Source organism: Dendroctonus ponderosae, unplaced genomic scaffold (assembly GCF_020466585.1).
Source record: "Dendroctonus ponderosae isolate FM_Combo_2020 unplaced genomic scaffold, Dpon_F_20191213v2 Dpon_F_20191213_5, whole genome shotgun sequence".
NCBI classification, from domain to species: Eukaryota; Metazoa; Arthropoda; class Insecta; order Coleoptera; family Curculionidae; genus Dendroctonus; species Dendroctonus ponderosae.
In genome coordinates this window covers 4,399,290-4,416,336 of record NW_026018715.1, presented here as the reverse complement: position 1 = coordinate 4,416,336, position 17,047 = coordinate 4,399,290, and the positions used below count along the sequence as shown (strand labels likewise).

General features: G+C 30.4%; 1 protein-coding gene across 1 annotated transcript in view; it reads right to left on the bottom strand.

The window, feature by feature from the left end:
- Positions 1-511: 511 nt before the first annotated feature.
- LOC109546641 overlaps positions 512-17,047 on the bottom strand; it is a 25,808-nt gene continuing 9,272 nt past the window's right edge. Inside the window, exons 10-17 of the mRNA XM_019917673.2 lie at positions 13,508-13,848; positions 13,069-13,230; positions 11,836-11,920; positions 11,341-11,483; positions 2,841-2,937; positions 2,584-2,780; positions 2,021-2,199; positions 512-814 (exon numbers count right to left, since the gene is read on the bottom strand). Coding sequence (XP_019773232.2) covers positions 568-814; positions 2,021-2,199; positions 2,584-2,780; positions 2,841-2,937; positions 11,341-11,483; positions 11,836-11,920; positions 13,069-13,230; positions 13,508-13,848 — 1,451 coding nt within the window. The 3' untranslated portion in view covers positions 512-567. The remainder of the gene's footprint in view (positions 815-2,020; positions 2,200-2,583; positions 2,781-2,840; positions 2,938-11,340; positions 11,484-11,835; positions 11,921-13,068; positions 13,231-13,507; positions 13,849-17,047) is intronic.

The following is a 17,047-nucleotide window of genomic DNA, read 5'->3' as shown; positions in this document are numbered from 1 at the left end:
TAAGAGCTTGCAAAAATCCGTTCTGTTTTACAACTTCTTCCATAATAACTAAAATGCAAAGTTACCTAATTCTTCGTTAATTTTGTAACTCCGCAATGCAATTTAATGCTATTTCTAAAAATGTAATTCAAATTGTCAGAACCATTATTAATGATAAAACGTTCCATCGTACAGTAGCAGAGGCATGTTCAGGATTGGTTCCATATTTTGGGCATTGTCATTCGCCATTAATTTAATTTGCCAATAATACTTTATAGCAAAAGTAACAATTTCTTCATTGATTTAACGTGATGGCACAAAGCCAAATCAATGTAAAAATTAATCGAATTCATAATGGCAAATACGATTTCTCGAAAACCCAATCATTTCTCAAGTCAAATTGCCACAAAAAAAAAACATAATATAATCATCGACGAAAATCACTTACAATAACCTCATGAATGCGTCTTTTGGAGGTTCACAGTACGTCATGTAATATCTTGTATGATTTGTATCTGATATTTTATACTCATCAGTTGAAACTCAGTCTATTCATCAGTTTTTAATTATTTACAAAATAAATAAAGTTTATTCGCCTTCAGCTTCTTCGCTGCTCTTACTTGTAGTGGAAACAGTCTTTCCATGTCTGGACAGAAAGTCGAAATTTTGTTTGTAGGCACAGCAGCAGGCCGATGGCATTTTAAAGGAATCTGATACAGGTTCGCCTTTATTATCTAAAGTGAATAATCGTCGATAAACGTACTTCTGTCGACATGCCATTGTGTAGCTGGAATCTATGGACGGGCTTCCGGGAATATCACATGCTCCATCAGGACTAAAAATTTTAAGAAAAAAATGAAACATTTCTTTTAAATGTGTTATTAGAAAAAATAGTTTAATTTTTTTAAACAGTTACGTAAGATATGTGTGCAAGTGATTGAAAGAACTGAGAAAATAGTATCCAACACATTTTCTGATTTCGGTCATGTCTTCCCCTCTGCGCTTACAATAGAAAATAGACTGAAATCATTCTTAGGGGTCTAATCAGATCTAGGGTCATAAGAAGAATCCGTTGTAAATAGGTCCTCGTTTAACAGAATATATCATTTTAAACAAAAAGAAATAAAAATACATACAAAAGTAAGTAGTTAAGAGAGGTTTTACTGTCTTAGAGTTAAAAATATCATAATTTAAACAATAAATTAATTAGAAAAATGTCAGTTAGTAAGCCGCGTTTATTTCAAGCCTGTATGTATTTATTTTCATATTTGAAACAGATTAAACTGTTTTCAGAAAAGCTTTTTTTAACAACCGACCACAAATAATTTTTTGGTCGAGAAGCGTTGCAAATGACGCAGAAATATGTTGTTTGAAATACGTTTGATAGTATTTTAAACAGTACAAATGAAAAAGTAGAGTACTATACAATGAATCTATGACAAACAATGTAAAAATATCGAAAAATCTGAAACGCTGAGCACAGAAAAGAACTACATAGAATTAGTTAATTTTCTTCCGATTATCGAAGGAGAGGTAGACATGAAAATATTGAAAATAAAAACTGTAGTAAAAGATTGCAATGTTTCCGATGAAAATCAATACAATTATGAATAATAAAACTTCCTTTAAAACAAGAAGAAATTATTATGAAGCAGATGAGGATGATGAGCAGTTGAAAGTCTTGGACGAAAACGTTGTGCAGTTATGAGATTCACAATAATTCCAAATCAAAATTAATTCCTGGGTTTCGTTCATTTATTCAGATGCAAATATTTGCTTTTATGCACCCTATTATAGATTTTTTAAAACTCAACAATGAGCAATTGAGCAATGAAGCTTTGGAATGTCTATAGTTCGTTAACGAAGCTTTTGCGCCTGTAAATCCAGAAAAACTTTTTACTCTGCTTCACACTTTACAAACTTTTACAATAATTGTTTAGAATCGTTTGCATTAATGTTATAATTTTCTATGCTAATTCATTTGAGGAAAAAGTTAGACATAAATGGTATTCATCAATCCCAATCAATGTGAATAACTTACTTTTTGCATATTTCCACTTGAATCCCTTGAACAAATCCATCTTCGTCTCCCTGATTTATAACAAATTTCCACTTATTACTCTTGGTTTCTGCCATTTTTGGAAATATAGTTTTCTTCAGTGAGCGACAGACGAATTTTTCGTCTTCATCTCCCAGTCTATTTGCTATTTCAGGAGGAGCCTGTAAGTGTCGGCGCGATTTAAGTATATGATGCGCATGAGTATGCTTATAAATAAAAATAAAATTATATATGGGCAATGAATGTTTCAACCGATAGAAATTCCGAGAACATCAACCTGTAACTATGTTATTTGCGTGAATCAATTTGTACGAAATGGTAATAATTATTTTCTTGCAATTATCTATACGGCGTCAGGAAAAGGTGGATTTTCCAACACCATGCAAACAAAATATACTATTTCGCTTTTTCATTTCAATCAAATTCTAAGTTCAGCAGTGCGTGGATGATTTGCGAAGATTGTTGCCTGTTAACCCACCCATATATGCAGGATGGAATTAAAAAATGTTTTAATTAGAAAAAATTAGTTTCCAAGCATCGTTTACCTCGTCTTGGCCGAAAAGCGACTTAAGTACCGGCCTCTCCTGAAGGATCTTCTTTATATGTCTATATGGATATCCTTCGATATCTTCACAAAAACCAAGACCATCAGCACACTTTGGTGGCGGCAGTCTAGAAAGAATGTCTGATCTATCTGCTATGGAATCAGGAAAAACAATATCTTGCTCTCTTCCGTATAACTCTGAAAGAAGAGCCATAAGAGTTAATTCGGTTTTGTGTGATTCGGGGTCTTGGTACCTACCGCCTTTCGGTGGATGTGTTAATATTCGAGGTTCTGTTCTGTTACCATATTCTGCAGCTACGCTTGAATTACCGTGTTCAGATCCGACGAGATCTTCCTGCAAATGATATAACACTTTAGTATTCAGAAATTTAGTATTATATAAAGATTCCATGAACGTTGATCAACTTAAGAATTAACTTTTTTATATCTTATGCTAGATGTTTGAAAAGAATTAGATACATTGACAAAGTTGAGGAGTCATTGAAATTAAAATAAACAAAACCGATGATGTCGAAAATCATCCAGCAAAATTAAGTGGTGAAGTTTTTAAATCAAACACTACAACCGGAGTAAGGAAAACAAAAGATCAGAAGTTCACAGGCAAACGACAGAAAAATTATCCAAGGAAATACTCATTACAAGTTGAGGAATCAATTGAATAATCTAGCAAAAATTAAAAGTTTGAAATATTAAAAATTCAAGATATTTAATCAACCCTACAAATACAAAATGTATGAAAAATGTACGGGAGAAGATAAAATAGTTCACAAAAATGATAGATGTCAAATAAAAATATTTGGAAAAAGCAGGAAATATTGAGTCTCAACAGCCCCGAAAACATTTTGTCTAGAAAATGGTCACGAAAAAAATTCCTGACCGTCTAAATTGAAGCAGCCGACAGAAATTACTTAAATAAATACTATGGAAATGTTGAACAACTTTGAAGGAGGAGAAAAAAATTGCATTTACATTGAGCGTACTTATTAAACTCTATATAAACGTCCAGACCATAACGCACTCAAAACCGAAAATATCACAGACTTGCAGGAAATTTTACAACGCAAAAAATCAAAAAGGACACAAATTAAGAGATATATTAATAAAACATTAGGAAAGTCAAAAAACATAAGTTAAAGCTGGATAAGTGCCAAAACAATCAAAAGTTATTACTAATACGTTAAATGAGACGGTTAAAGAGGAAAGAGTCAGATAAATACACAACGGTAGAAAATTGTACTTACTGATACTAGTCAAGAAAGAAAGATTATTTTAAAAATAATGGTTTAAAATTAAAATGTATAGGCTTAAAACCAAAGTAAAAGACGCAAGCTACACTATAATAAATTCAGGAAAGAATAATAATAGAGGAGATCTAAGAAAACTCTCACGAGATTAAAATTATTTTCCTGAGGATATGCTGAGATTTCTCACCTATTTCGTAGTTCAAAGTTATTCTTTAAATAAATAAGATAAGATATAAGTCGTACAAAATATTAAACATGTTTAAAAATTAAGAAAAAAGGACTGAATAAATGAAATCGCCTTTAAAGGTTTGAGATTTGTGACCATAATATTATAGCAACGTTATCAACTTTGCACTTAAATGTTAAACCAAACAAAACGCAAGAATTGAGACATTGAACGTAACAACTATGATATAAGAATGATAAATTCCAATGAACATTGCCATAAAATACCAAGTGAAAATACATAACGGCAACCTGGTTGTTTAAAAATGACTCTCTCCTTGCAAGTCTGGATAGATGAACAATACATTTGAAGCAAAAGCTATATTGCTTCCAAATAGAGTTCATTCATTAAGTAGCACATAGGGAAAAATAGGCAAAGTAAGAGAGCAAGAAAGAAACAAAATCCTATTTGATACAACAAGAATTAGTTAAAGTTGGATAGCGTAGAAATGGTACGAATTTCTAGCGTAAGTGAACAGCAGAAGAATGAAAAAAGCGGGAGCGCAAAAAAATCTATTCAAGACTATTTCAAGTCTAAGAAAGATAATTTATTACCGAAGTAACATACGGAAAATATAAACAGAAGAAATCGCCATGAAGTTTCTACAAGCTAGAGACCTGCAAACTACTTCAGATTTAACAGTTTCTATAAGCTGCTTAGAACGGTATCATATTAAAAACCTTTCACTATCTTGTTTTGCTCTGAAATATACAAGTTTACTTGAACAGGTGTATTTAAAGTGTGGATCATTTTTTCAAATTAACATATCTTAAAGTCATTATCACTAATCTCAAATAGAAAGCTGTTACATTTAAGTAAATGTAAAAGGTCGTTTCCTGAACCGGTTTCATCGAGGCAAAGTTAATGATTATTTAAATGACTGTTATATTGCATTTTATGCCAAGCATAAAAGTTATTATGCATATTTTTGGACAACCTCAATTAAACGAGTAAAAAGAAATAATATGTTTAACGTCGTAAACGCCAAAAACAAATATTGTAGAACTTATATTAACGGTGAGTACGAGAAATTATTTTATACCGGACGACGCATATTCTCATATAGATAGAAACACTTTTAAATACTCAGAAACACATTTTAATCACCAAACATGCACTTGCAATTACCTGCCGCAGAAAATATTGGCCTTTGGCTAATACAGAAAAACCGGACAATTTTAACAATAGAGAAAATTATTTACTCATCAGCGGTTCCTGTAAATGAAAACTCTGTTAAGAACAACTTTGCTCCGTTTTGGTTGGCTTATTCTCTATTTTAATTCTGCATTTCACTAAATTATTTCTTGTGACGTAGTAGAGAGTAAGAGTAATAAGAGACTTTGTATCTTCACTTGTACCGACACGCAAAACAAACATCGTTCCGTGACGAATTTTATAAACGATGTAAATTTGACATATGCAACAAAATATGTGATTAAAAACGTGTTTTTCAAATAATAATGATGATAGTATTTTAATTTTACGAAACCACTGCCACCATCTTAATTAAGACTAAAGGTAATTGTATGCAATTTTAACACAAAACTTTCCATGGACGTTATCCAAGGTCGAAATCGAAATAATTCTCGGTTCTGAAATTAAAATTGATTCATTATGAGAAAAAAAAGCAAAAATTACGTTTGCAATAAAATTGAAAATATCGTTATGTGCTCAACCAAGCTGAATATAGTCATAATTTAAAATAAATATTGTAACCGCTACTGTAGATTGGATTTTTTTTCCATTTATATTTATAAATGTTGGAATAACAAAAACGTGTCATGTTAAAACCTATCTAATTGGTTTTAATTATGGTTGGAATTTTAGGTAAGGTTTTTAAACATAAACAGAAATTCTTCCTGTTGAAAATTTGTTGTAATTTGACTGTAACATTGTAAATGTAGTAAAATAGAAGAAAACTAAATAGTTTTGATATTTAAGGTACCTGGTATAAAAAAGTTTTATATAAGTTTTTATATTAATTCAGTAAATTTGTTTTGCTTTGCAAATACAAGAATGGCATAAAAAAAATTTACACATGAGAGTTTCAAAGCAATAACTCGCATTTTCTAAAGTTATTTTCGTCAGCAATAAAGAGAATTTTGGAGAATAACTCCAAAATGAAATGTGAGAAAAGCAATTGTGTTCAGGAAGTTAATTAAAATTAATGAAACTATCAATAAATTTAAATAGCGAAAGCCACATACTTTAAGGCAAAAACGCTATGCCTTGTTTCGTATAATGGAAGACAAAAGAGCGGCCAACTATAAAACTTGAACGTTTTTAATTTAGCTAACTTTATTTATAAGGTATTTAGTTATTTATTTTGTTAATCTTCTAAATGGCCGCATTTTAGCTGAGTCGTTTTATATATGTTTTAATTGTAATGTATGCTGCGCGTCATTCTTTTATTTATTTTATTGTATTGCTGTAATCTTACAGTTACCATTATGAAATGAGGAATCTAATTAATTTGATTCAGTCGGAAGTACATTAATTTTTTTGCAATCATGCACTTCCCCAAGAAATATTTATGGTTCGCTAGACTTATGTTCCACATTTGTGCAATTTATTTAGGCTGGACGAACGTTCATCTCACTAGTTTTTGCCAGATAGAATCAACTCGATATTAACTTAATTAAAATAAAAATAAATTTCTGTAGGTTCTCCATTATGTCTGAATCAGTTTTTTGAGATAGGAATTAATTTTAATCGGAGTCATAAAACCAATTCTGTTGATGCCTAATAAAAAATTATACATTGGAATTCTTACTGGATCTTTGACCCGCTTGTTAATCTCCACAGATTACACTATATCGATTTTTTTTTAATAAAGCACCGAAATCTATAGATAGCCTTTAAAAATACATGGTCAGAGTCTTGTCCAGTTAAGTACAGTTTAACAAGATGTTTCTCTTTCTATGTTTCGTGTCTGCTTTGTATATTTCGCTCAAAAAGTTCAGCTTTCCAAACGCATATCATGATTATTTTTACAGGTATAATTTACTTAAGATGTTTATAGGTTTTCCTAATATGGAAAAGAATAAAACGCAATAAAAAAATAAAATGGATGTTAAAAAAAGTTTTTAATAATGGAACGGAAAACAATAAGTCAACAGAAATATCTGCTAACTAGTGACGAAATCAAAATATGTTTATTTAAAAACTATATTGTGCCATCGATAAGTATTTCAATTTTTTTTCAACAAACGCATTTTAATAACGCACAAACAGTAAAATTAAATTTGTAAAACTTTCAACAAATTAAAATTATATTGAAACAAAATAATATATTCACTTTTATAGAATTGATTAAACACTAACAACACAACACATTTAAAGTTTGTGTATAGAGAACCAAACAGTTAGTTTTTATGTAGTAATTATTCTTGTAATTTTGTAGTGACCGTGATTTTAAATGATGTCCAAGTTAAATATTTTCTTCATTTGCCGCTATTTTACCGAAAAATCCAGTAGTCTTAAAGAACTTAGTTTGCAAATTTACTCATTGCCTTTGATTTATTGTATAGGTGATAAAGTTTCAATTTAATTTAGTGTGTCCAGACGTAATGGCATCACGTTCACAGAACTAAAGATTACTCGAAGTTTATAATTTTTTTCCTTGATGCGTATTACACTGAAAATTATAGCGAATAATGTTTAATTATTCATCAAATAATTAAAACAAACAACCTAACAGAGCTCAAATTCACCCTTGCTGAACTTGGCCTAAATGCTGCAATAAAAGACAACCGAACAGGAATGAAACCTTGTTGTAAAAAAGCGAACATTAGGTTCTAACGTTTAATGAGATAACAATAAAATATCTTGACTTTATTGTTTTTTCATAAAAATGTGCATATTTTTAAAGCTATTTTTTTATTTCGAGACAAAAAGAAATTTGGCATAAAATATTTGATGCTCCATAGCGAATAAGAAAACTTGCTTCTGGTTTTTTGCTCAACCGAAAATAGCAAACAGATCAACGGAACTAGTGAAACGGTGCATGGTGTTTACTTAATACAATCGATGAATTTTAATAAGAGCTTGTTTGTTTTCGACAACGAATGGATGAATAAATAATTGATATATTGCTCTATGTTTGAATCCTGTTATTAATATTATAGGAATAAAGCGAAAATATAGAACCAAAACGTATCTTGAACGGATAACTGTACATAAGTAATTCCAAAGAAGTGATAATTTAATTAAGCTGTATAATAGAACTAACTTTCTGACAATTTTACGTATCCAATGATTTAATAAGAAAAAGGAAAAAGCTACCAAAGTAACGATAAGTTTACACTTTTGACAACAAAATTTAATAAAAATTGTAAAATGATTAAATTTTTAATAGAGTTGAAATACATATGTTTTTGATCAAAAATAAACCGACAACCCAAGAACCGACCGGTTAAGGGCTGATTCGGACTAATGCTGCAAAACTCATCTTTCGCTCAATTCGCATTGATCATTTTAAATTCTACGTTTCATTATTGGCTTTCTTCAAGGCTTATAGTCATATTTCTTGTTAAGCAATAAGTGCGGATAAAACAAAGTGTATAATAAAGCGCGCAGTACTTATTCAGTTTGAAGTAGGTACCTAGATTAGCTACAGGATATTACCAATAAAAACAACAAAATTGTCCCACTGGTAACCAAACAGCGGCCACTTAACATTTTCATCAAGAATTGTCGCCTAGGAGAATTAGGACACTATTTTCACTGGTTTGTTTGTTTTGAAAAGTCTCAAATAGAATCACTTTTACCATCTTTCACCTTGATGCTATTTACTTTCGTTGTCGAATGAGAATGTAACACTCATTCTTGAAAGTTTTCACCAATAAACGGCTTCACTTATTGGTAGGTAAAGGAAAATAGACATTATAACATTGACCTTTGCCTCTGAATCCTTCAATTCACTAGAACAAGTACCAACGACGGTCACGATAAAATTAGAACTGTTATCGCACTCTCTCTCTTGGCTTCGGATGTACTGGTCAACTGTATACTGCCGGACGAGAATATTAATTTTTCCGGTGCAATGATACTATAGTCATTATTCAGTCAACCGCAGACCGGTTGATCATGATTTCATGGAATTAAATGTATTGTAAAACAAACGCATTATCTTTATGTCTGCGATATTTGATTATCATGTTTATGAAGTCAACAATGGGTACCAGTTGAGGAGGATTTATTACCAAATATCCAATTTTTGAATATCCATTAAATGCTTTCACTAAGCGTAACACTTTCTCGAAATCACATCTAACAAACGTACCTACAACCAACTTCCAAATATTGCCAAAAATATTGCTACATACTGATATGCAATTATGCGTTCATTACTCAATTCGGTATGTGCAAGAAATGATACCACGTATTAATAATGGAAGTTACATACGTAAGTATGCACCAAAGCACATTGCCATTTTATTCCAGATTAAAATGCGTTGTTAAGTCACCGAAAATGCATTAAAAAAACATTAAATATTTCATTTGTTGCAAAAAATCTTATACGTTAGGATATGCTAAAATATGCACAAAGTGCAGCACACAACGTCCAGTAATGGTTTAAACTTTGTTACTGCCATGCTCAAATTGTCGATAGTTATTGTTTGCCCAAAACTGATGATGATGATGCTAAAGCCTATAAAATGTACAATGTGTCTAGAAGAAATCTACTTGAGCCGTTGTAGTAGTAGTAGTAGTATTGTGTTTCTGATTTTTGTTTTAATGGTCAATACTAATTGCTTATTCGGATGCGGAACACCCTAATTCTCATGCCAGGTTGACAAACTGAGCCTTCTAACTTTGAATATAGAAAAGTAATAAAAAAATAGTTTAAATGAAACCTCGGTATCGGTACCTTACTTAAAAAGAAACATGAACTGTTCGAAATATTTGAAGCAGGAGCCGATGTGAAAATGGGAAGTAAATAAAAAGATTGGCTAAATCATAAGATATTGCGAAAACCAGTTAATATTGTTCACAGTATTGATCAACAATGGAAAATAATTTTAATTAATTAACATTGGGGAAAGAAACAGATAAATGTGCAAGCAACCAATAGAACGCATTTGTTTCCGCATAAAAATCCGCATCCGCACGCCTTAATATAAAAAAACAATGCATTCAACAAATACCATTTAAACTGGGTGCAAACTGCAAACGGAAAAACCAACTTAGAAATCTATATGAGGATGAGGAAGACAGAGTAGACTAGGTACAGCACTCAAAACTTCAAAATATAATTTTTTTAAAGTCTTATCTTAGTCTTATCTTATATATATTTTAAGTAAATCTGTTACAATTTCGGAATGACAAGAACCTATTGTTTGGAATAACAAATGCCTCTATACCGAAGGAAAAATCAGAATATGTAAAACGCCTAAAAGGTGCCCCTAATAAACGTATCAAAGTTAATATTCCACCATGGCAAATTATATATAAACTTATCTATTGTACAGAAATAAAATGCTTGTAATTTAACAGTTCATGTATTTTGCAACCATATATTTCGCGATATTCTGCAATGAGTTAGAACACATTGCATAAAATTGCGTAAAATACAATAAAAAGTCAACTGGTCGTTAAGTTATGAAAAAACTTTTCAACTTTTTAACTTCACTTGAACATTTCACATTAATCCCTAATCATCATTATACCTCTAGATTATTAGTTATTTTCCATTTTATAAAAAGTTGTGATTTTGTATCGTAGCAATCACCTTATCATATAAGATTCTATTAATATCAAACGCTGCAATGAAATCCAGATGAGTAAATTTATCGTATTCAATTAGGTGTGACTCCGCCACGATTGGAAGCTCACCTACTAGTTTCTCCACGTCCTAAAGTATTAACAGGTAATATAATGGTATTTCTTTAAATTGCATTGTCAATTAGCTGGGTCAAAAATTTATCATTGCAAAAATTTTAAATTTTAACAATTCATAAAGTAAAGAATAATTAGAATTCTACAAATAAATTTCTATCATTATAATAAACTAATTGCTACAGTAGAAAAAATTCAAAGCTCGCACCACTAAAATAAGTTCAGCTGCTCATCATAGACCTTAGAATTTCAAAGCAAAATAAATTTTTTTAACTACTGTACTTGAAAGAAATATATCATGCATTATTCAAAAGAAGGCAACATCATTTAAACTAACTTTTATGATCTGTTCGGCTCAAGTTTTAACGTAATCAATAATTAAATAGACAATTGCAATTTAAGTACCTAGCTTAGTGCTATTACTTACTTCTAGTGCTGCAAAAAAGTCATTTTTTGCATAGTAAACAGCGACAGGAACATTAATTGCAGATACATTATAAGCAGGAGGCTTACTACTTCCATAAAAAGCCATATTGTTTTTTGATCCGTAATCAAACTGCTGAAAAGCGTCTAAAACAGATAAGCAGATTATAGAGAAGACGAAATTATGAGCATTTTAAATGTCCTTTTTAATAAGTGAAAAGTTAGAATTAGCGCTGCCTAATAAAATTCCAGAAATATATGCAGACAAATATTTCTTATTCCAACAGTTTTTATTTTGTGGAAATTAAACAAATAAGGCACGCAAATTGGTCCATCCTGTATCTTAGTCATTATGGTAAGCACTTTCATTTCAAACTTTTGTAGTTTTGATTTTAAGCGTTTGTTCATTTTGGTTTACAGTGTCGAAACCAAGTTCACAGTAAATCGATATAAATAATTAAATTAAACTTGTACAGTGATTTTTAATAAAACTAATTACCTGCACGCATTTCTTGTCCATAATGAAACAGTTGTTTGAACGAAATCCCACTTGGCTTATCAGATATTAGTGTCAACAAATAATCCTGAAACAATCAAGAAACATTTTAAACTGCAAGAACAACATTCATGTTCAATGCTATTTAAAATTCTGCCAATGTATATTCGTTAAAAAAATGTTTTAAGTAGTAAGTTTTAGTAGTTAAAATACGGGTAAGGCTATAGAATACAAATGATTTTAGATTTGTAACCGGATAAGACATAATGGAGTAATAAAGGTTTTTCAAGTATAACCATAACATTTGTCGAATGGTTTTACTGTGAGTTATTTCTATTTGGCTTAATAATTATAATTGCTGAAATTGACAAAACTGAACACAAAAATATGTAGATATTTAAACTTGGAGAATGCGTAAAAACCATAAAGTGGTGCCTAGAAATAAACTAGTACCACAAAATTTGGAATAAAAAATACATTACTTTTTTATCTGCTTGTCGAGAGGTAAAATTATCTTGGAGGATAATTGCAGTAAAATAAAGCAATTTTAAAGAGAAAATTAGCTAAACGGTAAACGGTTTGGTTGGATTGAAGGAAACATCCGTCGCATCGATCGATCTTTGTATGGAACATCATATCAATCGACAAGATGTTGCTCGTTAAATTGAGACAATTGGTATCGAAAAGAAACAAACACCCTTTCCAAAAACGTGCGGCTTTAGATATTAATATTTAACTAACTATTAATTATAATTGAAAATGGTTATGGCATAATGTTAAGAAAAACTGTACTGGCTCACAAGATGGAAGTTGTAAATTCCTTTCTTTGTAAAAACTTTGTAGAATTGTTATTATTGACGTGTTCGTAAGAAAATTATAGTTGGTATTGCGATTGCGATAAATGCCAAAGTTTATTGAACATTAAAATATAAATAATTTTTCTGCAATATAAATAAATACTTTGCGTAATTTTCACTTATCCTTAAAGGTCTCCAAAGTGTTCAACATATTACTATATTTGGAGCCTTACTCTGGAAAAGAGCTGAAGTCCATCTACGGACTGTTTTGTTTTGTTGCGATTTGTTTGAGATTTATTAGATTTGTATGCAACATGCCGACGACAAGCAATAAAGATTTGTAGAAATTGGTTAAACAATTGGATGCTGACTGAAATATACGACAATAATATTTAATAAGCATACATTTAAACAAAATATTGGCTAAACCTACACTTACCAATGCTATTTCATCCGAATCAAATCCTATAAGTAGACCTAATGTTTGCAGACATACTTCTTCGAAATCAGCAACTACACAAACACTTACAAGCAGTTCAGAAAGCAACTCTTCATGTGGGATGCCATATAATTTTAGTAGATCAGGAAGAGTCTGAAATATCTAATCATTAATAGTTCTAATGGTTAATTGACTGAAATATATTATATTAATAAAAAATATTTTTTTCTATCAAAATACACCTAGTGTACACAGATCTGAATGCTATCAAACAAACATGTTACACATTGCATGTAAAAATGGATTTGGTTCCTTTTTTACTTTATCTGCCAATATGATGTTTCGTCAGAGTCTGCTACCCGTTTGGTGAGAATTAGAAAATTAAAAAAAAATTCTTATGCGACTTAATTTTTAGAAGTTTTCGTGTGTATTTATTTACCTCAAGTGCATTTAAAAAACTGACTGCCAAAACAGGTATGGGACTTGTAACTCCTCCCATATATCCTATAGGGCTGAGCAACGAAATAAGATTTAATTTTTCAAGATATTCGGTTCTTGTGGAAGTTAACGCTAATAATGCAGAAGTTCCCTCGGAATATCCAATTGCAGTTATTTTTTGCAAGCCTGTACTGTTCAGTATATAGTCAATGCTTGCTGCGACATCAAAATAACCCTTTTCATGAAAGCTGAAGTTCCAGAATTCTTTTCCGGTAATGTTTAAGTTTTGGTGTAACATTGAATACCTGGTACCTCTCGTATTAAGCAGCCATACGTCATAATCTGAAAACTGTAACTTTTAAATACACAATGATACTATCAAGTGCAATAAGCCTTCAAAACAAACCGTAGATTTCTATCAGTTTCTTGAAAAAATATGTAGAAAATCCAATATTGACAATAGTATTAGGTCAGCTTTGTTCAGCGAAAATCAGCGAGGCAAAACATCTCTGGTTATAATCGTTTTACTTAAGGCTTGGGTGCTGAGCAGCAGAGTGGTAAAGTTCCCGGAAAGTTTTGTTAATCAAGTTATAATATCTTGAGTGCTTAAATGCTCGTCATGAAATCATACTGAGTTATATATTCGATTTAGATTTTTTCTGTATTTGCATTTATATGATCGAACAAAAAATTGTAAAACTAATATAGCTAAAACTCTAAATGAAAAAAATGTTTTTTTAAAATATCAACAGACTTTAACTGAGTCTAATTAATAAAATAAAGATTATTTTTTTTTTTGCTTATGCAAATTTTTATGAATTACATTGTTTTAAATTTTCCAACAAAATTTATCTCAATGGTTTATGGGACATTTGCAAAAATATGTTGTATTAAGCTTATAAAGTTGTACTCGAATACATAATTTGAAAACAAATCTCGTTCAGTTTCCGGTCTAAAAGAAATTATTTATTGTAAAGATTAATATGTTAGTTAGAATGTAATGTGTTTCAATGGAATGTGTTTTTGAATTTTATGAATGAAATATCAATTATCGTTAGATTGAAACTAAGATCGGGTAATAACTGAAAGCTCACTTCAACTAAAACTAAAATATTTCGGCAAAATTAATAACAAATGATTTTATTATATGGTGCGAGATTAAAGAATATATTATAGTTTGAAATGTAGCACTGAAGAAATGGTATATTTTACTTTTCATTTAAAACCAAATTAAATTTCAATTTAGAAAATTATTTTACAAATTTGTTGTATAAATCTCAGATTTAATTTGCAAATTAGTTGCATATTTCTGCAAAAGATTCTATTAATCTTTTTATATTTTTCTATCAAATTAATAACTTTTGTGAACCGGAAACCAAAATATTTGCATTTCTTAATTGAGAAAAATAAATATATTTTTGCTTATCTTCTTGAACTTTAACAAACATGTTTGAATGCACAGTGATCCAATGAGGACGATAAGTAGCAAATCAATGAAGAAATGAGGCGAAAAATTGAATTTATAAACTAAAATTTAAATATTGTTGCATGAATACAAAAATAGAAGTTGAAGTACAATAAGCAATAGAAAAGCTGACTTAATTTTTAATAACCTGCTATTACTGCGGGAACTTATTTTGAAGAAAAAAAAATATTTTTTTAAAATGACTTCTAAAAATATTAGCCAATAACTTCTTCAAGCTTCAATAACACGAACAGGGAAAACCCAAATTACCCAAAAGTGAAATTTCGGGCCTCTGCCACCGGTAAAATTTATTGCAAAGGCATTGCAAAAAATCTAAGAATACCTAAAGAAACTGGCCGTTAAAGAAATTACTTTTCATGGGTTATAACTTTAGGATTTTTTTATTTAGACAATTTATAATTATACCTATATTTACTCAGTTCGAAAAATTCAAAATTTGTTACGGACATACGTTATAACTGCTTGAAAGCTAGATAATGTTAAACAAATTCATAATATATGCTAAAAAATAAATAATCTAATWAACCGTATGCTGTTCTGTCAATAATTCAGCATCGAACAGAAAATTGTTTTATTCGTAATACTMTCTGAGACGAGTGCTGTCCGAAACAAATGTTTAATAAATGTCATTTTCTAACTAAAAATATGCAAATCTATAACTTCTCGCGTGTTATCGGAATCATGGCTAAACGTGCCTTTATTTTAAAAGGACAATTTAGATTTTCTTCACTAWTTTAGATTCTCAAATCTGAACTGGCAAAACGTTTATCGACAAAACTCAATTAAATTAACAAAATTGTCGATTTCGTTATCCACACGGTGTTAAAAYGAACAATTTTCAAGAAAATTTGAAARGAGCCAAARTTCACAAAGAAAAAGTAATTAGAGAATTTTTTATTATTTTGTTACAAATTAAATTAATTAATTAATTAAGAATAAGATTAAGATTTAATGCTAATTGTTTGCTTGACTAAAAACGRAAAGTAAAATACTTTAACTAATATAATTAATACATACAGGGTGATGTGKTGTGAAAATTGACGCCACTCTTTTGGAGGTGTTGTCTGGGGGTGTTTTAGGAGTACATAAAAAGAGTTAAAAAAATTAACTGTTATTAAAAACTAATAAATTTGCAAAAAAACTCTATGGGAAAKACGGCAACAATGTTTTTCAAGGTAATCTGCCTAATTAACATCATGTAAATTCCTGTTGCTTCGTAATTWTTAAAAATTCCGATACCCATGRAAAAATACAGAAAGTGACAATAAAAAAGATTCTTTGAAGGTGGRAACGTACTTTTTCGAAATGTCAACATAGTCAACGAGTCTTTTATTGTCCTCATAACCTCGAATTGATATATATGCAAACAAACATACATTTCAGTCTTTAACTCCAAACAAGTGAGTTCCTGTGTAATTACCTTATTGTGCGCTCTTCTCGAACAGCTTCTCGTATTCGGTTAATTAACTCCTGCTCAATTTGTACCGGTGTTCAGTAAGCTATTGGTTTTATGTGTCCTTGTGCTCTGTGTATCTTACATACGTGGTATTTATTTGGTGCCTGGGAAAGTGTTAGTGGTTCTGCAATGCTTAGAGTACCCCTGGAAGACTCTGCTGCAATTATGTCCAATGCCTGTTTCTCTGCCAATCTCCAGTCCTTCGTGAGGCTAATAATCGGGATAAATAATCGCATATCCGCTAATCCGTTGAAGAAGCTTCGAAGTAAGTCACAATTTTTGTGATTTGAAGCAAGGGTCGCAAGTATTACAATATGCTACCAATTAAAAATGGAAAAAATAATTTTGAAAATAATCCTTAATAACAAAGTTGAAATTCGATTTATTCGAACTGTTAAGATCTTCTAGAAATTTCCGAAAATTTGATTTTCTATATTTTTCTTGTACTCTGCAAGTGAGCCTCTATTACCCCTTAAAAGGAATGACGCCAATTTTTGTATCACCCTGTATGTAGAGTCCAAATTTGCGATTCTTCTGATATAATGTAATATATTCAAGTGTAATCTTCTAAGAAGAAGATGCAGCAAAATCACTTCCTC